At 46.8% G+C, this 25,066-nt stretch overlaps 1 protein-coding gene across 1 annotated transcript in view; it reads left to right on the top strand.

The window, feature by feature from the left end:
- Window positions 1-25,066, top strand: part of Boc (BOC cell adhesion associated, oncogene regulated) — a 76,653-nt gene that overhangs the window by 43,682 nt on the left and 7,905 nt on the right. The window contains 7 exon segments of the mRNA XM_090346462.1: window positions 11,275-11,421; window positions 12,991-13,134; window positions 14,696-14,989; window positions 16,455-16,727; window positions 19,891-20,195; window positions 23,968-24,127; window positions 24,767-24,877. Coding sequence (XP_090202588.1) covers window positions 11,275-11,421; window positions 12,991-13,134; window positions 14,696-14,989; window positions 16,455-16,727; window positions 19,891-20,195; window positions 23,968-24,127; window positions 24,767-24,877 — 1,434 coding nt within the window.

Here is a 25,066-nt window from a genome sequence, read left to right as displayed (position 1 = left end):
AACTTCTCTGCATCATGAACTTGATTCATCCACTTGGTCCTCTGGAGGTAGGCATTAGACTTAAATGGCGCTACACCATTGGAAGAAAGACTCAGAGACCCACACAGCGCTGGTGGCTCAGGTCTGTGATCCATAATAACCACTGAGGAGACTGGTATCTGAAGCTATCAATTCAAAGCCCACCCAGGGAGGAAAGTCAGTGAGACTTTTATTTCCAATTAATCACCAAAAAGCTGGAAATGGAACTGTGGCTTAAGTGGTAAGAGTCCTAGCCTTCAAGATACACTGCATAAACAAACTGTTTTGTTAAAAGAAAATGAAATACATAACCTAAACTTAAGTAAGGGAAGGGGTGAGTTGGGAGGAGTGGGTGAGAACGTTGACAGGGGTGACAGTGATCAAGACGCACAGCTCTTGTGAATTCTCGGAAACTCCTTTGTGCAAATACTTCAAAATATTTTTTTAAAGAAGTGAAAAAAAGAAAAGAAAAACCAACTAACTTAGGGACAGTGCCAGGGCCTGAGCTAAAGCCCCAGAATGAAGCCGGGCACGATGCCTCACGCTTGTAATCCTAGCTGCTCAGGAGGCTGAGATCTAAGGATCAAGGTTCAAAGCCAGCCCGGGTACTAAAAAATGTGAGACTCTTATCTCCAACTAATCTCTGGAAAATGGGAAGTGGGGTGGTGTCTCAAGGGGTAGGGTGGTAGTCTTGAGCTGAAGAGCTCAGGAATAGTGCCCAGGCCCAGAGTTCAAGCCCCTTGACTCCCCCCCCTGCCACAAAAGCCCCAAGAATGAGCACCAGAAAAAGAAAAATTCAGAGACCTTAATAATTCTAGTCCCTCCCCAAGGCCACAGACACAGCTTCATGTAGTTCCATTTTTCTGTATAGTGTCAAGCATTGCTTTGGATGCCGACCATTTTATTAAGGCCTTCGTATTTGAATTTTTATTCCCCTTAATCTTCATTTTCAGGATTGTTACTTTAGTATTTGACTTCTATTTATAGTACATGTTCCTATAAGTCACTTAAGATCCTTGGTGGGACAGAAAGGTAGCCAGATGTCAAGGAAACTAGCAAGCCAGAGAGTCAATACAAAGAACTGTCTATCATTTCCAACAAACCCCTGAGTATTCTCAGAACGTATTCTCTCACCCATGTTAGCTCCATAATTCAGTTTCTTCCTCAACATGTTACCATTCTTCAGAGCATTCTGTCACTAGAGACATCTGTTGAATAATATGAAGTCAAGCGTCATGAGCCCCACTTGAAAAATGGCAAACCTTTTACTTCCTGTTCTGACTTTTCTATTTGATGTAATATTTGGTTGTATGTTCAACTATTTAATTGAATAGTTAAGAATTTCAAAGTGTTGAGAACTTCCAATAAAGCAAAGCAAGACATTGTCCCACTACTGAGGAACTCTCAATCTAATGAAGAAAAAGGTAGATTTTCCTTTTTTTTTTTTTTTTTTTTGCCAGTCCTGGGGCTTGAATTCAGGTCCTGGGCATTGTCGTTGGGCTTTCTCAAGGCTAGCACTCTACCACTTGAGCCACCATACCACTTCCAGGCTTTTCTTCATGCATGTTAGGCAGGCACTTTACCACTAGGCCAAATACCCAGTCCCAAAGGTGGAATTTCTTATGTCTTCCTTATGATTTAGTGACTGACCCGAACAGATTTAAGAATTATGAACCATCTCAACTGCAGGTGATTAAGGGAAACTGAAGAGTAAAATCTTAATCTGTCTTTATCTTTGATTCTGAGTCCTTACATTACCTTTCTCAGACTTTTATCGAGTTAATTCAGCCCTTCTCTTTGTAATTCTCAGACCAGCACAATGCCTAGAATGTGCAGATACTTCCGTAATGAATTTCTTGTTCACTGTGAGACGTTTCCATGGTGAAGTCCACCAAACTCATAGTCCAAACCCCAGCTACTTGTCTTTCTTGCTACGACATCTTCTTCCCAACTTTTCTCATCTCTGTTTCCTTAGGTTCTGATTAAGAAAAGAAACCTAAACATGTTTCCTCCAATCCCAACCCTTCCCCCCACCCCTGGCCTTATCTGCCTCTAGTCCTCTGAGTAACAAGAAGGACAAGAAGGAGCCATTGGCTCCAAATTGGAGATAAAACAACAACAACAAATACTTGTACATTGGAATCTCAAGAAATCCTGCGCAAGCTTTTCACTTTGGGATGGCTGTGGGGAGAAGAGTTGGGGAGGAAAGAAAACACAGATGGCCACCTGAAGGAGTCTACAGCTGAGAGCTGGGCAGGTGTGAGCACAGAGACTATGCCCTGTGCACGTCAAGAGTTGCACAGGAAAAGTAGACTACCTTGGAAAGTTAGCGGGATTATATGGTAAATTATGTGCGTTTTACTTGGCCAGCCAGGCAAGAAATCACTAAAAGATAACTTAGCCCCTAAAGGAGCCAAACAGTTTGAATGTCTTAGGAAATGACTATGAAATGTCTTATACTTTTATGGCAAATTCTGTTTTCTACTGGATAAGACAGGAAAAATGGGTACCTCATGAGATATTCTCCTGGCAATTCTGATAAGTAAAGAAGAAAGGATGTAGCAAGACCTTGAGGGTATGAACAAGTTGAAAATACACATAGAGCCAAGAAGGATATAGAAAACTTCATTAGTGTCAGAAGCATAAGAGATTTTTTTAAAGGAAATTGAGATGTGTGGAGGAATCTCTGTTGCCTTGAAGTGACATGCCAGTGAAGGGTCTGGTAGGTCATCCCCGACCCTTCACAGACCAGTGCTGGCAACTGTGAGTGTACCCGATAAGCCACCGCTACAGCTGAAAGCACCCTCCTCCAGTGGACGGGAAGAAAATGAGATTGAATGGGCTGTACTGGCACTAGAATTTAGACATTGCCTTTCCTACCTGAAATTCTGGCTACAAGTGCTACACCGAAGTTCCTAGCCCCCCCCCCAGCCACCTCCTGAGCCCCCAATTTTGACTCCTCTTCCTGTTCAGGCTGCCAGCCCTACCAAAGGCTGTGCCAGGATCCAGCTCTGGCTCTGATGAGCTTGGACCACCAGGACATTAATTTTCCCATCGCTAAGTTTATAGTTTATGTTTGGATGATCAGAGAAATATGTGTGATGTGGGTTGCTGGCAAGTAAATCTCTTTTTCCTCCCTTCTCTATTTTTTCCAAACCATTTCATTCTTTCATTTAGTCCAAAAGAACCTCACCATCTTTTTAAACGAGCTCTACCTCACAGCAGTACTGCAGACAGATGAATGCTCATCTGGCTGCCAGACTCACTGGAAACGTGGCTCTGTCTTTGACTTGTCTTTGAGGATTAATCACATTTCTCATTCTCTTATGTCTTCATATATATATATATATATATATATATATATAAAATACTTTTAATTGGTTCAAGCCAAGAAATTCCTGGAGCCTTAGGCAAGTTTATTGCAAATCATTTAATGACATTACAAAATTGTTCTTTTCATTCTCTCTCCTTCCTCTTTCATTCCTCCAGTTATGCCTTCGCTCCTCCACTCCCACCCAGTTTTCTCCCTCTTGTCTCAACTTTGATTTTCTGCCCTCAGTACCCCCATCCCTTTCATCTTTTTTCCATACTTTCTCCCACTGTTCAAGTAAGGATGCAAACCCACCTCTAACTGAAGAGAGAAGAAAAAGACAAGATTTGACAGCTAATGTGTTTGGCATCTGCAAAGATTTTTTTAAATTCCCCATGGAAACTGTTTTTATTTAAATAAAAGGGAGCATGCCTTGCTTTCATCCGAAAGTGTGTTTGAGAAATTTCATGTCATGTTTCCATGGCTGTCAGGAGAGCTTTGTTTGGAGCCAAAATTATTTGTGCAATTGGGCTGGCAGAAAGAAAAAAAAAAAATCTCAAAGAGAGCAAACATATTTATCCACCATCCTGGCCTGCAAGCAAGGAGTAGTTGCTCGTCTGCCAAGTTCTCCTCGACATTCTCTCAGCTCTCGGGAGCCTGGCTTGGGCTGGAATGCTGGTGGAGGAGGTGAGGCCCACGCTGGAGGATACCACACTTGAGAATGATCATATCCTGCCTTGTGCTGTCCTTACTTGTCATGCCCATTGGATTCGAAGTTAGCTCCCTGTGGCTGAGGTTATATTTAAATCCTCTGTGTCCTGCAGAGTCTCTCAGTCAACAATTCTGAGCACCTGGCTGGCTGAATGGAAGCATCAGTGATGCCTGAAGGGATGTACTATTCCAAAGGCTAGTTACAGAATGCATGACTTCTGCCCAGCCTGTGAGCTCCAGTTGGATTTGGCTTTTGTGGTCTATATATCAGAGCTACCCACTGGTAAAAGAGTCACTTGCCAATATGTGTGGCTTCTGAGAAGACTACCTTAGGCATGGTAACTTCGTCTACTGCCCAGCTCTACCGTGCCCCATTCTTAGCACATGAATTGTGTGGTTTTTGGCTTTCCGAACACTTTATTTCAAGGGCCAGCAGTGAGATACTGCTAGGTTGTGCTTTCTCAGGTGATTTGGAGGTTGAGATCGACCTGTGATTTCTTGCTCATTTGTGAAGCAGCTCAGTGCACAGGACAAGTCCCTGCATTGTCTGAGGCTATATAGGAAGACACTCTCCACCATCTTAGATTCCACACTCAAGTCTATCTCTAGAACCAGGAGCTAAGAGCTCAACCAGGGAAAGCTCTCAGGTGCTGTACATGTGCTCCTCTTGCCAGAAGGGATGAAGGGGAAGGGAAGGCCACATGCCACTGAGTAGTGCTCCATTCGAGCAGAATCTTTCTGAGTGTTGTAACATCAGTGATAAACACAACAAGCTGCCACAGGTACAAGTTGAGGCTTGGAGGTCATGAGAATGGAGGAATCGAATTAGCAGTGGGCCCAGAAACTTTGCTGGTAGCCCTGGGGCTACTGAGCTGTCCTGGCAGCCTTGCCAGATGAGATCCATGCAGTGCCACAACCTAGTGCATCTCACCCAAGCCTCAGCAGACAAGCGTGGCTCATCCTCTGATCTAAGAACTCAGAAGGAAAGAGGGATAAGACTGTATTTGGCCACTTCTGGGGTGTTCAGAAGACCACAGGTTTTTTTTTTTGTTGTTGTTGTTGCTGTTGTTTTTGTGGGTCCTGGGGCTTGAACTTGGCCTGGGTGCTGTCCCTGAGCTCTTCAGCTCAAGGCTACTGGCCTACCCTTGAGCCAAGCCCCACTTCCCATTTTTTAGAGGTTAGTTGGAGATGAGTCTCGGGTCCTTTCATGCCCAGGTTAGCTTTGAACCTTGATCCTCAGATCTCAGCCTCCTGAGTAGTTAGGATTACAGGCGTGAGCCACCGCGCCTGGCAAACACAGTTGTTTTGATGGCATCTAGCCCCAAATGCCATCTTTCTTGACATTTTACCCAAACGGAAGAGAGCTTTGGTTCACAGCTGAATGGAGGACTGGATGAGGAGGCCTCTGAAAGCAATGGTTAAGCTTATGGATTTCACTAGGAGCAAAGCAAGAGCCAACAAAGCTTGTAACTAGAGAGCTAAAGTCCATGAAAAATTGACAAATAAACCTTCCATTAAGATTTGTCGATTGTATTGAGATTGTGTGAACTTATACCAAGCATTGCATTGTTTTGTTTTGTTTTATTGTAGTCCAAGGGTTTGAACCTAGGGCCTGGAAACTCTCTGAGATTATTTTTCTTCTCAAGACTAACACTCTACCATTTAAGCTTCTCTTCTCATTTTTTGCTGGTTCATGGGGAAAAACAGACTCATGGGTTTTTGTTTGTTTGTTTTACCTAGGATGGCTTCGAATTGTGGTCCCCAGATCTCAGCCTCCTGAGTAGCTAAGATTACAGGTGTGACCCAACCATTTTTTTTTTTTAACATTGATTGTGTTGAAGCAGGGTCTTGGTCCTCCATGGAGTGTCTGGAGTCACTGGGATGGCACACCCAGCTTCTTCCAAGGAGATGGAGTCTGGAAGCATTTTTCTGTCTGGACTGGCCTCAACTACAGTCCTCTCAATCTCAGCCTTCTGTGTAGACAGGCTGTTGAGCATGTCCCACCATGCCCGGGTGAGGATTGAGAAGCTGTTTCATGTACTTTTCTGCTGAGGTTGCTCTCAACCACAACATGCCTCTCCCAACCCCCACCCTTCATAGCCTCCCAAGTAGCTAGTATTATAGGCGTAAGCCACCAGTACCTGGCCCCAAATATTTTGATTTCATTCATACATGTAGTTTGGAGCTTAGGAATTTACATGACTGGTAATATTAACATTGTTTAATATTTATCAATATTCCTTATTAACATTTATTAATAATAGAAGGATGGAGACTAGAAGATCATGAATAATGTCAAGGTGACTTTTATAAAATGTGTCCATTTACTGTTTTTTTTCTCTTTTTTAAATTGCAATTAACACAGGGTTACAGTTATATCCACCAGATAGAAGGTGCATTACTTCCCAAACCTTGACACCCCTTCTCATGTTTTTATCCCCACATTTACTGTTTTATGTATGATCCTGGTAACGGCAGCCATCCCTGTGTGCCTGTGAAAGTCTCTTATTTGCTTTCTTCTTTTCTCTACTGCCAAAAAAGTTTTGTGCCCGAAGTGCTCTTGAAGTGTGAAGAAGAATCGGGAGCATGTCGCATGATGTGTGTTTGAACAAGTCCTTGTAAATGCATTGACCTAAAGAAGTGAGACATCAGAGTATATATCTTTCCCCTTGAATTTGAGATTTAAGAAGGAAAAGACAGGATTCTCTATATAGCCTAAGATATCATCGGCTTTCACAGCACAAAGTTCTGTGACAAGGCCAGAAAGATCAGTAAATTCAGAGGTGGCCTCACAAAGCAGAGCTTCTGACCTTGGAAATTGGAGAAACCAAGAGAGGTCCCCAAGCATTTGATCAGTGTGGGCAAATTAACGAAGTATCTGCAGGAATGCATGGACCGAGGATACAGAAGAGGGATGTAAGGAAAGGGATGAGGAGTAAAGCTGCAAAAACATTCCTCTAATGGATTTCTCAAAAGCGCCAGCTAACAGGCAAGGACAGGTGTCCTGTCAAACCATTTCCTGTGAAACTTGACTCACCCTCCTGTAGCATAGGCCTGCTAACCCCATTTGTAACTGAGGGACTTGCCCCTTACCTCCAGCGAGGCAAGGCTGAGCAGCTCCTGGACTCTGCCAGGAAACCCACTTTGGAGAACCAGGGCCTAGGAACAGGCTGCTATCTTTCACAGGCAGCCAACTGGTTCTCCTCCCCACATCTGCCTGTCTGATGGCTGATTAGATTGTTATTGATCATGAAATCTCCACCCCTCCCTGGCCTCCTTCCTGTCCAGACTCACTGGAAAGGGAGCTCTCTGATTTCCAGATCATTCATCACGTCATTACTCTCCCTTTGATCCCCGAAGCCAACCAGGGAGGCAGCAGCTAAGGCTTAGGAGACACAGGGAGGGGACAGGGCCAAGGAACAAATGGTTGCTTACTGGTTTTGAAACTAGGAGGGCTTGCCTGCCAGTCGGCCCTTGTGGGGAGCTGGACACCCAGCTGGGCAGTCCTGGGTCCTCCCTGCATGGACTGTTGTGCATATGTTGGCATCGGAACAGAGGAACTCTTGGGCTGCATGGCTGACTGGTGCTTGCTTCTCTCCTCTCCCATAGCTCAGCCTTCTGTCTCCACCCAGCAGTTGGCACCGGATGCAGCAGTAGCTAAGAAGGGCTTAATAAAACCATGGTGCCATCTAACATTGGGTTGGTGAGATGGGTGCCTGGTGTAGTGCTAAGATAAGCCTTCAATTACTGGGAGCAGAAGTGAGGGGCCATTGAGATGGAGATTGGCTTGCTGGTGCCAAATAGTTTTCAGTGGTTCACATCTTTCTTGCAAACTGATTGGCCAAGGTTTTAAGTCTATTCTTGCTTGAGGCAAATTTCCTTGGACTGAAGTAAAGAAAAAGAGTGGGTTTGAAAAAGCCTTCGTGGAGTTGCTTTGGGTCTATTAGACCGTGGAATTGTGCGGCTCAGTGCCTGAGGAATTTTCCAGGTGTCTCTCAGTGCACAGTTGCTCACCATTTGCTTTGTGGGAAGCTTCCTGACTTGGCAGACACAAGATCAAGGCTTTTTCTTTTCTTTTTTTTTAAGTGAATAGCTTTTTTAAAACGTGACCAATATTTAGTCAGAGCACAGTGAGCTAAGGCAGTTCCTTTACAAGTCTTCCTTTTCACTGAGGAAAAACAAAGCTTATTAATTATCTTGGCTAGGCTAAGAAGCTCAGCTAAGACAGGGCCACATAATTAGTAGGTCTAGTGCAAAATGAAAATGTAGAGTCCTTGGTTCCAATTCTCTTAAGAATTTTAAGGTGGTTCTTATGGCTCATACCTGCAATCCTATCCACTTAGGAAGCAGAGATCTGAGGATCGAGGTTCAGTGCCAGTCAGGATAGGAAAGTCCATGAGACTCTCTGTCTCCTTAACCACCAAAAAGCCAGAAGTAGAGCTGTGGTTCAAATGGTAGAGCACTACCCTTCAGCAGAACAGCTCACAGTCAGTGTCCAGACCCTGTGTTCAAACTCAGATATTTATGCACAGACACATAATTAGAATTTTAAGGTAACAACAGAGGTTTAAATCAAACATCTGGGTCATCCATGAAGTTGGTCTTGCACTCAGCCTTCCACCACTATTCATTCTGATAAAATTAGAGAGCATGTGTTATGTTTAGAAAACTGATAGGGCTGAGGGTTCATGTGTAGAGCACAAACTTAACAGGCTTTTCACAAGGAATTCCTAGTCAAATGTCATGAGCAAACTTAAATAATAAATGCATAATAATAAATGAAATAACTGTTTAATAGTCCAAGAGTCCAGTCAAAAGAAAAGACTTCCTAAGAAGTGTCTTTCCCTGACTCACAGGCAATTCTCTTTCAAGCCTGGGAAGTAAAACGGGGTGAGAGAAGAGACCTGGCTGATCTGTTTTGTTTTTGTTACATGGGTTTCTTACTACACAACTTTCATATCCTACTTCATCTCTTTTCTGTAACCATCCATTTTCAACGAAACTTTACTTGAGAAAAGTGTTCGCACAACATTTGTCAAACCAGGCTATTGTCTTTGAGTTCATCATGTAAAACAAACTCACTCAGTGCATTTGGGATCTTAGGCCACACAAATGAGCATCTCGTACCTAACTTCGGGGGCTCAGCTTCTCAGACACCCATCTACATTTAAAATTGACCTTGACCAAGGCCTGAGTTAGGTTCAGAGGAGTCACATGAGAACAAAGCTTGGTCTCTGCTCCTAAACTGTTCATATCTAACACACTGTAGTCAAGGGACAGCAATCCTTTCATGGAAACAAGTAGGGTCATCTTCTGTGGCTTGGCCTGACTGAGTGCTTCTAGAAAATTCTGTCAGGTAGGAAACCTGATTTGGCTGGCTACCTTGATTTCTACTGAGTTCTCCTATGGTGACAATAGATTGGATTTTGTTTTATTTAGCTTTTTCTCTTTGTTGGTCATGGGGCTTGAATCCAGTGCCTGAGCTCTTTTGCTCAAGGCTAGTTCTCTATCACTTTGAGCCACAGCACCACTGCCCCATTTCCTGGTGATTAATTGGAGATGAGAGCCTCACAAACTTTCTTGCCCAGGCAGGCTTTGAGCCACGATCCTCAGATCTCCTGAGTAGCTAGGATTATAGATGTACGACACTAGCGCCTGGCTAGTTTGTTTTGTTTTTGACAGTTACTTCCGGTCTTCTGTAAAAAAAAACAAAAACAAAAACCCTGACTCTTTCCCCCTCCTTGTGAGTCTCCTGGGTACAAGGACACATGCAAGCATCTTGTGACAGTGTAGTAAGTCTGATGCTCTCAGTCCTGGGTGCTGAGCAGAATTTGGAGGGGTCAGCATCCTGAAAAGCTACTTCCTTCTCAAAGGCTTTACTCTGATGAAAAAAGCATCTGGATAAAATATTTCTAGCCCTCTTACTTACACTCCATTAGATTGATTTCCTTTCGTAAGATATATGCAGCCACAAGCCTGAAAAGTAAGTTTCCACTTTGGAATGTGGTTTTGTTGTACAAATGGCCATGCTTTTCAGTAACATCCGTGATTTGGCTCATACAAAGAGATTTGTTTTTATGGACTTTTGGATTGTTTGGGAAATATCCTGCTCTTATTCCAGATGGCTCTCCACCCTCTCTTAATTTAGAGCTTAGTCTTCTCCTAGAAAGATAGCCATAGTCTGCCAGAGACTGCAGTCTGTGTCAGACCCTCAGCTCCGCCACATTGCACTGCCATTGAGACACTGAGGGTGTTTCCCAGTGTCCCAGTGGATCCTGGCACCCTCTAGAATCCGGGGAGATCTCCCTTTTAATCTCTAGTACCATTCCCAAGGCCAGTTGCAGCCAGGGCGTGGTGGTGCATGGTGGTGCATGCTTATAATCCCAGCTACTCAAAAAGTAGAGGCAGAAAAAAATGTGAGTTTAATGACAGCCTAGACAAAATTAGTGAGACCTTATCTCAGAAATGAAAAGGAATTTAGGTGCTGCTGGTTCATGCTTATAACGTTAGTTGATCAGGAGGTTGAGATCTGGAGATCCTCAGATCAAGGCCAGCCCAGTCAGAGACGTTCACTAGACTCTTTCATGAATGCAATGAGCAAAAAGCAGGCTGAGGGCATAGCTCAAATGGTAGAACACTAGCCTAGGAAGCAAGGCCTGAGTGCAAACCCCAGAATTGGAAGGGGTTGGTGGGGCGGGGGGAGGTGAAGTTGGAGGATCCCAGTCTCTAGCTGCCCAGGAAAAAGCATAAGACCCAATCTCAAAAAATATAATGAAAGCCAAAAAGGTCTGGAGGTATGGCTCAAGTAGTAGAGCATTGGTGTAATATGTGTGAGGCTCTGGAATTAATTCCTATTACTGTGATAGGGGAAGAAGGAAGAAAGAAAGGAAAGGAGGAGGGAAGGAAGGAAGAAAAGAAGGGAGGGAGGGGGAAGGGAAGGAGGGAGGGAGACAAAACATCATACTATGTGTCAGAAGCACTGCCCATCTCCTGACAGAATTGTTTTCACTTTCCCCAGCTGATATTGTACTGTATACACACACTATGTTGAGTCCCTAGATTCTGTCCTTATAAACTCCAGTAGACAGCAAGATACCGAGGAAGGACTGAGCACCCTCTGGTGACCCCCGGACTGTATTCTGAAGCTGTTAACTGTAACTTGCCACATCAGCCCTGAGATGCCACACTGTGCTCAACCGTGGAAACATAAAGGCCACATTCCTTTCTTTCCACAGATCTCCAGGACTTCAAGTTAGACGTGCAGCATGTAATTGAAGTGGACGAAGGAAACACAGCTGTCATTGCCTGCCACCTTCCTGAGAGCCACCCAAAAGCCCAGGTCCGATACAGCGTCAAACAAGAGTGGCTGGAATCCTCCAGAGGTGAGCAAGGAGATGGAAGCCCAGAGAACAGGCCAGTAAACAGCTGGCTTTCCTCATCCACTGTCAAACCATGTCAGTATCAGATGCCTGTGCGTCCCCTGTAACCATGCTGACAGTCCTGTTCTCGAGCGAGCCAGCTGTCTGCTTCCCTTGTCTGTAGCCTGTAGGATACTAAGGCAGGATTGGGGGTGGGGGAAGCATGGCTTCCCTTATAGAGGACCTCTGTCCTGTCATGGAACATATCTTCATCCTTGAAGGCACTGAGAGGTGTTTTGGAGCCGCTGTTGTTTGATGAGGCTCTCAGCCTAAGGTTACAGATGCTCATTGTGTGAGCCCCTGCCGCCAGGCGCCCCCAGCACACCCCGGAAGGCTGCTGTACGACCCGAGAATCCCTGGAGCTTTGGGGTTCCTACAGAGGAAGCAAGCTCTTCTGCACCCAACACGGCAGACTTCTTGGTGGAACTTTATTGGGTGCCCTCCCTACTTTCCCAGTACCTTAATGGTCTTAGCATGTTGCTCATGCCACAGTAGATGTCACTATGGGCCCAGGGGAGCCCCACCTTCAAAACAGTCACCCTCCTCCCAGTAACGACCCAATAGGCTCTAACCTGACAACTCCAAGTGTGGAAGTATTCTGTAGATCTTCTCGTTAGGAAAGGGATATGTAAGTACTCGCTAAGGAAAACCCCAATCCTAGCACTCTGAAATGGCTGTAAAAGAGCCCGCCTGGATCTCCTTGTCCTATGGAGGCTTGGCTACTGCCCTTGGAGAAGCTCATCCATCTGGCCCTCATCTCAGCGACTCACACCTGCTGTCCAGCAGCAGGCAAGCACCAGGCATGGTGACAACCACCACTCCCAGGAGAGGCCACCCAGGCAAAGCTCCGAGCTGACTGCCAGAGCTTATCCTGCCAGGAAGCTGGCCACCCTGGTTGCTGGTCTGTGTCGAGCAGTGATTCCACCTCCTGTCTGGAGAACTTGAATCCTCCCCCAACCTCCTCCTCCCCCAACCCCCAGGCCCAAGAACAGACCAGCCTTGCTAAGTCAGACATGTGCAGAGTTGGGGGTCAGATTATTTCTCCCCAGTAGCAGACAGTCTCTAGGGAGAGGACACCAAGCTGTGACCATAGCAGGGACTGTGACAGAAAAAACCACCTCTCTCTCATGCTGGCGACACAGGCCCTTCTGCCCTTACAGAAGCTCCAAAGCAGCATTATTAGGCCTATTTTTTACAAAAGAGGAAACGGGATCTGAGAGATTAATTAACTTGCCTAAGATCATACAGTGGCAGATCCAGAGCTTGAGTCCAGGTCTGGCTGATCCCAAGCCCTGAATTTTTTTAGCCTCCCTAGCTCGTAAAGACAAACTCCACACATAAGCACCAACTTGGAGGCAGGTGATCAGCCAATCCAAGAGCCAGTAGATTATTTCCTCATCCTGGCTCTTCCACCCCATTCAATGTTTAGGCTTGGACTGGTTGCCCTACAGCCCTGTCTCTGTGGAAGCTCTGGAGTCTGGTATTTTGGGCCCAAACTCATCCCCTTTTCCTCCTTTCCTGCCCTTTCCACAGACAACTATCTGATCATGCCATCGGGGAACCTCCAGATTGTCAACGCCAGCCAGGAGGACGAAGGCATGTACAAGTGTGCGGCCTACAACCCAGTGACCCAGGAAGTAAAGACCTCCGGCTCTAGTGACAGACTGCGTGTGCGGCGTAAGGGCCAGCTTCAGACGCTGGGTGGACTATTGCAGAGGGAGGGTTGGCAGAGCTGGAAAGATGCAGCAGTATGGGCTATGGCCTCTTTCTCCTGTTCAGTGCCTGGCTTCCTTCATCTTGGGCTGTGTGTGCTGGGCTGGCTGCAGCGTTTATCAGCTGATAGTCCGCTCACAAGTGCCCACATGCGTCCCCATTTAGGTGAAAACCTTAATGGCTGAAGTGCTCCTCTGAGCATTTTTCCATGGTCCCCAAATACCCAATGGAGTGGACTTTGTAAGCAGAGCTAGCTGAGGACATGGATTTTCCTTGAAACTAATCAAGCTAGATTCTAAGAGTCCCTCTCCAACTTAACCTTTGATCTGGAATTTGGGGATTTTTTTTCCCCCTTAAATAATAAATGTTTAATTCAGAAATTTATTTTGGACATGTATAGCCTTGATTAAAAAGAGGCTATCAGGGGCCAGGAGTTTGGCCTAGTGGTAGAGTGCTTGCTTAGCATGCATGAAGACCCGGGTTCGATTCCTCGGTACCACATACATAGAAAAAAGGTGGAAGTGATGCTGAGGCTCAAGTGGTAGAGCTCTAGCCTTGAGAAAGTCCAAGGACAGTGTTCAGGCCCTCAGCTCAAGCCCAGGCCTGGCAAAAAAAAAAAAAAAAAAAAAAAAAGAGGCTATCAGCCAAGTGCCAGTGACTCATGCCTGTAATCCTAGCTACTTAGAGGGCTGAGATCTGAGGATCATAGTTCAAAGCTAGCCTGACATGAAAGTCCCTGAGACTTATACTTCCAATTAACCACCAGAACACCGGAAGTGGCGTGGTGGCTCAAGTGGTAGGGCATTAGCCTTGAGCTGAAGAGCTCAGGGACAATGCCCAGGCCCAGAGTTCAAAATCCTACAACCAACCAAAAAAAAGGGGGGGATGGGGGCTCTCCATAAATAAGCTTCAGATATAATCAGATCTGTATCTGCTCCTGGCTGGCATATCTGGCAAGAGCAGAGATTTTCATGCTCTTTGAAGGTCCCTGAAGAAGGCAGCAGGGAGGAGAGTTACCTGTGTGTTTCTCCTCCAGTGTTGAGAAGGATCACTGCCTCCTCCACTTTGTCCCTGATAAAGACACTGACTCATGAAATACAAATCTTTAAAGAGTTCAACACAATGCTCGGCCATAGAGGAACACTGGGACCGTACCCCAAGATCTGAGGATAGAGACAAGCAGATCCTCATCTCCCCTCTTTTCCTTGGCCTCGGATTCACTGACTGAGGTCAAGCAGGAAAAGATCCCCTCTCCATTTAGACTTTCTTCATGCTCTCATCTCCCCGCCAACCCCTAGAGCTACAAGTGCCTAAATTCTGTTCATTGCCCCTGTTTCTAATAAGGAATTAAATAATTACCCTGCTTTATGTAGATCGTAAGCCTCTGCAAGGCTGTTTGACCCCCAAGCCATGTTGTCTGAGACTCTCCTCCAGCCAGGTCACCCACCCAAAGAGGGCGGAAGGGGATGTCTACAGGAGGCAAGGATCTCATTCTATGTGTTCCCTCCCTTCCTCCCCTTCCTAGGCTCCACTGCAGAGGCTGCCCGCATCAGTTACCCTCTGGAGACTCAGACTGTGATTGTCACCAAAGGCCAGAGTCTCATCCTGGAGTGTGTGGCCAGTGGGATCCCACCACCTCGAGTCACCTGGGCCAAGGACGGGTCCAACATTGCTGGCTACAACAAGACCCGCTTCCTGCTGAGCAATCTGCTCATTGACCCCACCAGTGAGGAGGACTCGGGCACCTACAGCTGCATGGCCACCAACGGGGTTGGCCAGCCCGGTGCTGCCGTCATCCTCTACAATGTCCAGGTGTTCGGTGAGTGTCTCCTCTGCCCTTCTACTGAGCAGGGATGGAGGCTACTTCACAGCCAGAGATCCTTGGGTTACTGGATTCAGGTCACTGGGTCAGGGCCAAACAGTCGGTCTCATCAGGGAAAGAATTCAGAAATAAACATGGAAGAGACTTTAAACAGAGCAGATTTACCACTGCAGAGTGGTTGGGAAGGTGGGCAGGCTCAAGAAGGGCTGCACCGAGGGTCCCAGGACCTCTAGGGTTTATGGGATCTGTGGACATGGAGGTGGTCATACCTGGAACCCTAGAGCTGCGTCCTGAATTCCTGCAGAATGGGCTGTGTGTCATCAACATCTGCCTTGCATGGGATGAAGGGGTTCTTGGATGTTTGGAGGGTCAGACAAGGGCTTTCACTTTCTAAGGGCTCTGGATATTTCAGTTCAATGAAATCCTGCTGTATTCTGTTAATATCAGAGTGCTGGGATGTGATTCATCCATCTTTGCCTTTTTTTCCTTCCATCTTTCTTCTTCTTCTATTTTGTATTTTATTTATTTTTATTTATTGTGGGTCAGGGTGATTGAACTCGGCCTGGGCACTGTCCCTGAGGTCTTCAGCTCAGGGCTACCACCCTACCCCTGGGCCTGGGCGTTGTCCCTGAGCTCTTCAGTTCTAGATTATATATAGCCCTACTCTTGAGCAAAGCCCCACTTCCCATTTTCTAGAGGTTAATTGGAGATAAGAATCTCAGGTCCTTTGTGCCCAGGCTGGCTTTGAACCTTGCTCCTCTGATCTCAGCCTCCTCAGTAGCTAGGATTGCAGGCGTGAGCCATTGCGACCAGCTCTTTTTTTTTTTTTTTGGTGTTGATTTTGCATTTGTGCACTTGTACCAGCACCTGGGCACCTGGCTTGGCCTTTTTTTTTTTTCCCCCCTATCATGATGGTAGTTAAATTACTTCAGGCCTTGTGCTTATTAGGCAGATATTCAACTGTTAAATCACATCCCAGCCATTTTTTGCTTAATTATTGTTACTTTTTTTTTGAGTCTTGCATTTTTGTCTGGACTTCAATCCTCCTATTTTTGTTTCTTTTGAACTTGGAATAACTGGTATGTGCTATCATGCCTAGCAATTGATTGTGATGGGAGTCTCACTAACTTTTCCCCTGGATTGGCTTTGAACTGTGATCCCTGTGGATCTCCAGCTCCCTAGCAACTGAGATTACAAGCATAAGCCTCCAGGCCTGACCCAGAATATGATCTTTGATCAGCATCCGGCCACTGGGTTTCCTAACTCCCTGCCTAACACTCATATCCAAAGGTGAGGGCCCATGGCTTCAGTGTGCTCTGTAGCCCCTTGTCTGCAGTGACTGCCCATAAGGAGAACTAACGCCCTGGGAGGCAGGAGCCACTCCCAGCTCCGTCCACTCCCAGCATGTACGGGTCTGGGGCGGGAAGCTGCCTCTGCTTACCTCCATTCTGGTTTACCGCAGAGCCCCCCGAAGTCACTGTGGAGCTGTCCCAGCTGGTTATCCCATGGGGCCACAGTGCCAAGCTCACCTGCGAGGTGCGTGGGAACCCGCCTCCCTCTGTGCTGTGGCTGAGAAACGCTGTGCCACTCACCTCCAGCCAGCGCCTGCGGCTGTCCCGCAGAACCCTGCGCGTGGCGAGCGTGGGGCCCGAGGATGAAGGCGTCTACCAGTGCATGGCTGAGAATGAAGTGGGGAGTGCACAGGCTGTGGTCCAGCTGAGGACGGCCCGGCCAGGTGAGTGCAGCCCAGGGGGCTGAGACTCCACCCAACACAGCCTGGTCAACTCTGGCTTTCAGACCACACTGCACAATGACATGAACTCACTCTTTAATTTAGGTGTGCAAGGGACACTGATAGAAGTTTAACCATTGTATCTTTTCCATTTAATTTTTATTTGATGTTCCAAATGTTTAGAAAAAAATATTCAAGGTTCTTACATCATCTCCATGAGACCATGTAATGCGATTCAGTGGTTTATAGCAATAATTTTCCCCTTGTATTTCTGAAAACCAAGTTTTTGGGGTTTTTGTTTTAGTTTGCAGAATCTGTGGGCTCTTAGGGCTCCAGAGAGCCAAGTGATAATCAGTTCTTTACACTAAAGAAAAGCAAGACTCGTTTTCTTCACTTGCATTAGTCCAGAACTTACACTCCAAACAACACGACAGTGTCCTTACTTTCAGAAACCTTTGTAGGAAGGAGATAAAACTTCCTAAAGGATCAAGTTGAAAAAAAAAGCAGCAAAGAAAAACCCAGTATTGTGCCAGTACCATGGAGCAGCAGTGCCCTAGGCTAAGGAGGGTCAGTGCTGGAAACTTCCTGAAGGAGTTTGTAGCTCACCCTCTCTTGGCCTCCAGATGCTCAGGCATCTCTAAATGACCTCCTGTTCCAGGCCCCCTTAGCTTTGAAAGAAAATGCTCACACTGTGTTCTGCTGTTGAGATCCCATAGCAAAGGGAGTTGTCTCCTCCCCAGCCGAGACAGGTAGAGGAAGGTGCAAGTTGAGATGGTTCACTATGGTCGTTTTCTTTGTCAATGTAACAACTTTAAGGGAGGAGGTATTTATTTTTGGCTCATCCTTTCAGAAGGTTCAGTCTGTTAAGTCCTGGGAACATGCCAGAGCAGAACAACTCACCTCATGGCAGTTGAGAAACAGAGAGAATGCCTGCTACACTAGATGAATTTCTCCTTTCCCCCCTTTAATCCACTTGGGCCCCTAGCCTAAGCAGTGATGTAGTCTACATTCAGAGCAAATTGTCCTCACTTGATCTGCTCATAGACATACCCAGCTATGTGCTTTACTTACTTTGGAGGCATTTCTCAATCCAATCCAGCTGGCAGGATTTGTGATCACAAGTTTATCTTTTGTTGAATTGATACCCAAACATATGCCCTCTAACCACAGCATTCTCTTCCTGGCCCACAAAGGCTTATGATCATCTTATAATGTAAATGTCTTCTCCAGAGTCTTCCAACAATGTCTAAAAATCCAAGTTTGGTGTCTCCTCTGAGACCCAAGGAAACATCCTAGCAGTGAATCCCTGTGAAAGAAACAGCAATTTATGCAGTTCCGGTATTTACCGGCACAGAATGGGAATGATTATTCCCATTCTAAAGTAAAGGAATGATATTAAGGAAGGATGGAACCAAAGCAAGATCAAAATCCAATAGGACAAACATTCAGTCCTGCACTACCTGACATCTAGGCATATGGTGGCAGGATGTGGGCCCCAGAAATCTAGAGCAGCCCCTACTCTAGTGGCTGCCGTTGCAGTCCATATGATCCTCCCTTATCTGGCTCTGCTCATTGCCTTTCATTTCTCTTGACAGATTTTCCACATTGTGGACATCTCTAACTTCCTAAAATCTCTATTGCATCTTCTTCACTCTTTTAGTTTTGCCCCTGGCCTTCTCAGAGGCTCCCCACAGCAGAGTCAGGGAGCTACACACTGCTTGACTTCCCAATCTGAAATCTGGGAGCTTCCAGGATCCCAGAAGACTTTTGCTCTGCTCCTTCCTATACAAACTCTTCCTAGACACTAATGGATCGCATTGAGATATCCTGCCAATTAAATGGCCTCATTTTTTTTTTTTTTGTGGGTCATGGGGCTTGAACTCAGCATGGGCGCTGTCTCTGAGCTCTTCAGCTCAACGTTACTGCCCTACCCTTGAGCCAAGCCCCACTTCCCATTTTTTAGTGATTAATTGGAGATAAGAGTCTCACATTCTTTAGTGCTTGGGCTGGCTTTGAACCATGATCCTCAGATCTCAGCCTCCTGAGTAGCTAGAATTACAGGTGTAAACCACCATGCCTTACTTGAATTAAAACTTTTTACCTTCAGCCTGCAGTGGGTGAGGTCTAGCCAATTCCCAAAATTCTCTCTTCCCTATTGTCTTAGTGCAAAGTATACAACTATTGCTAATCATAGCGATCATGCAGTCTTTATCTCAACTACATATGGAATTTCCTCTGCCAGATTAACCAGTCTGTTCCCTTTAGACTTAACTTCCCACTAAGTCCCAGAAGAGCTACCTAAGTTCTTAGCCATGATGGAACACATATGACTTCCATACCCAATTCCAGAGTCTTCCTCCCCCTCTGAACCCCATGAGTACTCCTTTGCAGTCTAGATCCTGTCAGCCTTTTGGCCTGAGCTTCCACAGAATCACCCATCAAACCCTACTGACAGCATTCTAAGACTTCACAAGCCCACATCTCCAAACTTGCCCAAATTCCTCCCACAAACCAATTCCAAAGGCTTAAGACCACCACATGGTACATTAATCTACCACATGGTAGATTTAGTCACGGCAACAACCCCAGTCTCTGGCACTAATTTTCCTACGTTCATCACTTTTTCCATCACTGAGAAAATATAAAAAGAGAAATTATTTATTGTGACTCAGAAATTTTAGTCTGTATTACTTGGTTCCATTGACTTGGGGCAGAGCACTGGGGCAGCCAGGAGTGTGCTGCATAGATAGGAAGTAGGATTCCACAGTCCAATCGTATCCTTAAAAAGCATTCTCCCAATGGCTTTTTCTACCACCTCCAGAAAATGGTACTACCATCTGAGAAACATACAGCACATGAGCCTATTCAAACCGTGGTATCACCCAAGATACACCTGCTCAGGGCACAAAAGATCAGCAGGTTACAGATGTGCTTGTCTGCCACCTCTGAGCTGTAGCAAATGGCCTAGGCCAGGTCTCTAAGCTACCTTTCCCTCTGGCAGGGCAGGAACACTGTCCTTCTCTTCCTGAACCTAGCTGTATGTCACATGGCAGATTAATGGTGGTCTCCTGTCTTTGCTGACCTTATATCAGTTTACTCTCTGGCAGATGACCAGAGTGGTACTCACAGCCTCTTCCTCCCCTTCTGTTTCCTGCTGGATCCCTAGGCACAACTCTGAGACCCTGGAGAGATGCTAAGCCAGCCACTTCCACACTTGTGCCACCCTCTCGACCCATTGGCCCTGACGCGACGCTGAGGGAGCAGCCAGGGCTCACCAAGCCACTGACCTCAGTGCAGCCTGCTTCTCTGCAGTGTCCTGGGGAGAAGGGGCACGTGACCCTGGCTGAGGCTCCTGTCATCCTCAGCTCTCCTCGGACATCTAAGACTGACTCCTATGAGCTGGTGTGGCGGCCTCGGCATGAGGGCAGCAGCCGGGCTCCTGTGCTCTACTACATGGTGAAGCACCGCAAGGTATGGCCCTGGCATTGTCTTGCCACTGCCCAGCTGGGTCCCTCTGCTTCTTGGCCTAATGCTTTCCAGGGAGCTGGGCTGTCAGATAGGCACTGAAACCCAGAGAGGCCAGAAAAGAGATGGGGCATGGACCCTCAGGTCTGACCCCTGTGTGCCCCCTCTGTGAGGCTAATGCCAGCTGCTAGTCCAGAGACAGTTAGCCAGCTCTCCATTCCCATCACCCCTCCTTCTTCATCTGTCATTTGATGATGCTGTTTGTAACCAAAGTAAACTCTGCTGGGTGCATACCTGCAGCAGCTCGGGCATGGCCAGCTAGCTCAACAGCCAGGGAAACAAATATTTGTGAACAAGTATTTTCCCACTGGTCTACAGAATGCCCCTCAGTTCTCAGAATTCATCATGGCTGCGTTCTGACAAGCAGACATTTGAACACACCATGTTGTTGAGACCTTCACAGACAGACTCTGTCCAGGAGGATGTTTTGGGAGCTGCTGGGGAGGGAATCTCAGGCTGTGACAGGATGCAGGAACAGCACTGAGCCAGCCCCACACCCTGGACACTGTGTCCCAGATAGAGGGACAGGACCTCCAGCCGGCCACCTTCCCCCACCAGTGTTGTCAGGAAGAGGACATGAAATTTCCTGAAGACATCCTTGAAGACATTTCTTTTTCTTTCTTACCTCCCTCTCTCTCTCCCTTTTTCCCTCCCTCCCTTCTTTTCCTTTCTTTTCTTTCTTTCCTTCCTTCCTTCCTTTCTTCCTTCCTTTCTTTCTTCTTTTCTTTCTTTGCCAGTCCTGGGACTTGAACTCAGGGCCCAAATACTGCCCTTGGGCTTTTTCCTCAAGGCTAGCACTCTGTCATTTGAGCCACAGCACTACTTCTGGCTTTTCTATGTGTGTGGTACCAAGGAATCGAACCTAGTTCTTTATGCGTGCTAGGCAAGCATTCTGCCACTGTCCCTTGAAAACGTTTCTGCTCACCCCAAATATGTGCTGCCTTCTCTTTAAGGCCAATAGATAGTCAAAAATTGCTGTTCTTCAATGGATTCATTCGGGGGGAAAATGGATTGGATCTTTGCAAATCATAAAAACTGAGTTTTATAATGAGTACATGTTAATTTTGCTTCTAAAAGTCCCAGGTTGTACTAAGCAGAAGATATGGAAAGGGGGAAAAATTTGTGAATGTAGAACATCTCAGAAAACAAACAAGAAATCAAAAATAACTGAATCCTGTGGAAGGCATTGACTGTGCAGAAGCTGGGACTTAACTGGCCCTTCACATTCTGGTCCTTTCTTTTTCTTTTGATAGTCTCCTGGAAGACTTGAGGGCCAGAGAGCTCCCACTGACTCCTCCCAGCTCCCAGGAGGAGGCCAGCTCTCAGCCCAGAGTCTGCCAGCCTCCTCTCAGACAGCCAGCAAAGGATGAATGAGCTTGAAGCAAGAAGCAGCTTTATTCAGCCATGGTCCTAGGCTGGGCTTCCCCTCTCTCCCCATGTAACTGGACACCTCCTTCAAGGTTGTAGACAAAGAGCAGCAAAGGCCAAGCGTGCATGGTCCCCAAGAGACAAAACCCAATGCATGAGCAAGAATAATATTTTTCAGGCCAATAGGTGGCCAAGAAATTGCCCCATCCAAGAGACAGGCTGGCAAAAACTGTGCCGTGGTGATCCGGAAATGCCAGGCTGAGGCCACATTCAACCGTCTCAGTGTGTGTGTGACAGTGACTAATTACCCTGTGGTTCTTATTTTCATTCCTGGGCCCAGTGGAAGTGGGAGGCCAGTGAGGGAAGGGCAGAGGGAGAGGGGGGTGTAGGAGAGTCAGGACAGGAATCCCTTTTGAGTCTGGCTTCCATTAGCCAGAGCTGGGGGAAGGAAGAGGGCACCGGGAGGTGTTAGGTAGTTGTTGCTAAGGTAGGAGGTATCTTGAAAGGCAGTCCTGCGTGTGGAACTCCCATATCTTAAAGATTGTCACCTAAGCAAAAGGTGGTTGTTTTTTTTTTTTTTAAAGAAAGCATTTGTGTTACATATTTTTCGTCTTCTGCAGTGGGGGACTGAGTTCTTCAGTTAATGTTCACTTTTTTCACGTGCACAAACACTCTCAGCGGCTAGTGCTCTGCAGACCTTGGGCTACTGTGTTTGGGTTTCTAGCACCACTGGGGAATCTCAGTTTGTAAAAACTTCCCTCCTTGGAACAAATCCTGGAAGTCTGACATTAATGAGCCCAGTTCATTCCTATCCCTTGAATGGTAGGATTTGTTCTGCTTTGGAATATTCTACTTGGGGAAAAGAGCTTTCCCTACCAGCTGCTCTTTTTCTTCATCAAACCCTACTTCCAGTCTCAGCACACTCTTGCAGGCTCACAGGGCCGCTGAAGCTTTTCCTAGGGAGAGGCTGAGATGAAATCATCTCTATCACCTATTGTAGGCCTGGAACCCTGTATTCTTCAGATTTAAAGGCAGAGCCCCACCATTAAAAAGTTATTTATGATATTATAATTTATTCCTAATTGCTGTTTTTCTTCTCTTCCTACTCCTCTGTTCTCTTCCCTCCTCCTCCTCTTCCTCCTGTTCCTTTTCTCCTTCTCCATCTCTCTTTTTCTTCTTGCTCTTCTGCCCCCCTCCTCCTCTTTTTCTTCTTCCTTCTCTTTTCCTTCCTTCTCTTCCTTCTTTTTTTGTTTGATACTGGGATTTGAACTCAGGGTCTCCAATTCTGACTTTTTGTTAGTTAAGTGGAGATGAGAATCTCTTGGATTTGTCTGTCCAAGATGTCTTTGAGATTCTCAGATATCAGCCTTCTGAGTAGATAGGATTATAGGTTTGAGCCATTAGCTCCTAGCTCCAGTTTTTGTTTTTGTTTTAATTCTAATCAATGATGGGGAAAAGAGCAAGCAAAGAAAAGAGGATTTAATTGACAGTAATCTCACCAGTAAAGGATGAATGGGGAGGGAACCAGGGCAAAAATTCAGAATTCAGAGGGAAACCTTTCAATGCTAACAGCTTTATGTAGATCACCTAATTTAGCTTCAGAATAACTGAGACATTTTATTTCCCTCCTTTTAGAAATGCAAGCTTAGGACTCACAATTATAGAATCAGGACTTGAACTCAGAACTGTCTTTCCTGGTCCCCAGTCTCTAGTTAGGACAGGTTACATTCTGAGCATGCTCTTTGGAGCTGTGTCAGAGTGTCTATGCTCACTAGCACTGCAGCTTTGAACAGATAGATTATCTTTTAAGCTTTGTCACCTCAGGTGGGAATACTGTGACACCCTTGGGTTCCTGTGAAGACAAGTGGGGTCGTGTGCACAAACCTGTTCTGTGCCTTGCACGTCATCATGGCTGTGGCCACTACAGAAACTCAGGGAGTGTTGGCACCGCTGCCGCTGCTGCTCCTGTCCGCCTTGTCACCACCGCCACTCACTGAACTAGAGACTGAGCAACCCTATGTGGGCGTTGAGCACACAAAGAGACAGAACGTTAGATATGGGAGTTGGGGAAGTCCTGAGGCTGGGGAGCCCTTCAGCGAGGCTCTCAGCGATACGAGCCAGGCCTTCTCATCTCCGGGGATCATTCGATAAGGAACCAGGAAGCCTGACTTGACTGCTCAGCTGGACCATTGGTCCACCACTATGAGAATCAGTCTGAGCTCAGCAGTGCCATCGGCCCCTCGTCAGTCCCACTGCCCACTGGCCTTCCGTTCTTTTGCTCCCTTGGGCTCAGTTCCCCTACCACCCGAAGGAAAGAGGAACTCCTAACACCAGCCCCCTTCTCCAGCAGGTCACAAATGCTTCTGATGACTGGACAATCTCCGGCATCCCAGCCAATCAGCACCGCCTGACCCTCACCAGGCTTGACCCTGGGAGTTTGTATGAAGTGGAGATGGCGGCTTACAATTGTGCTGGCGAAGGCCAGACAGCCATGGTCACCTTCCGCACTGGTAAGGGCAAATGCTGCGCCCGGCTTGGGTTTCCATGGGCTCAAATGAGTCAAACCAGATCCGTGTGTAAAACCCTGCTCACCTAGCCTGTCTCTTCACTTCAAAATCTGTCCTTCCTCCAGCCACAGCCTCCCGGGACTTGAGGGCCAGGCTAAAGTGTCACCTTTTTGTTGTTGATGATGGTGGTGGTGGTCGTGGGGATTGAACTCAGAGCCTAGTCCATGTCCCCGAGCTTTCTCACTCGAGGCTAGCACTCTACCACTTTGAGCCACAGCTCCATTTCCAGTTTTCTGGTGGTTAGTGGGCTGGCTTTCAACCACAATCCTCAGATCTCAGCCTCCTGAGTAGCTGAGATTACAGGTGTGAGTCACGAGCGCCCTGCCTGAAGTATCACTTCCTACCAGGAGTGTGACCAGCGGCCACCTCTGCCATCCTTTTGCTCTTCCCTCCCACAAGGGGCAGCAGCAAAGCAACAGCAGAGCCAAGCAGGACTGGGAATTAGATCCACTTGTGTGTCCTGTGTTCTTGTTCATGTCACTTTGTTGTAACCCTTGGTAGATTCTCAGGCAAAAAGGACTCTGTAGGGAAGGGATCCAGTGCTCGCTTCCTTCCTGGCTGATCTCAATCCATTTCCATCAGGACGGCGACCCAAACCCGAAATCACAGCCAGCAAGGAGCAGCAAGTTCAGAGAGATGACCCTGGAGCTGGTCCGCAGAGCAGCAGCCAGCCGGACCATGGCCGCCTGTCCCGTAAGCCCAGCAGCAGTTAGGGGCTGGGGCTGGGAGCGGAGGCACATCAGAACGAACCTCATCAGGGCTCAGGGAGTCCCGTGCTGCAGTGGGGTTGGGTTCTACAAGTTCAGTTCTGGTGATATTATCTCGGCATCTCTCCAGTTTCACCACAAGGAGAACAGGAAGACCAGAGCTTTTCAAATAAAA

The sequence above is a fragment of the Megascapheus bottae genome, chromosome 1, assembly GCF_031878675.1.
Source record: "Megascapheus bottae isolate mThoBot1 chromosome 1, mThoBot2.hap1, whole genome shotgun sequence".
NCBI classification, from domain to species: Eukaryota; Metazoa; Chordata; class Mammalia; order Rodentia; family Geomyidae; genus Megascapheus; species Megascapheus bottae.
This window is presented reverse-complemented; position numbering and strand designations above follow the sequence as displayed.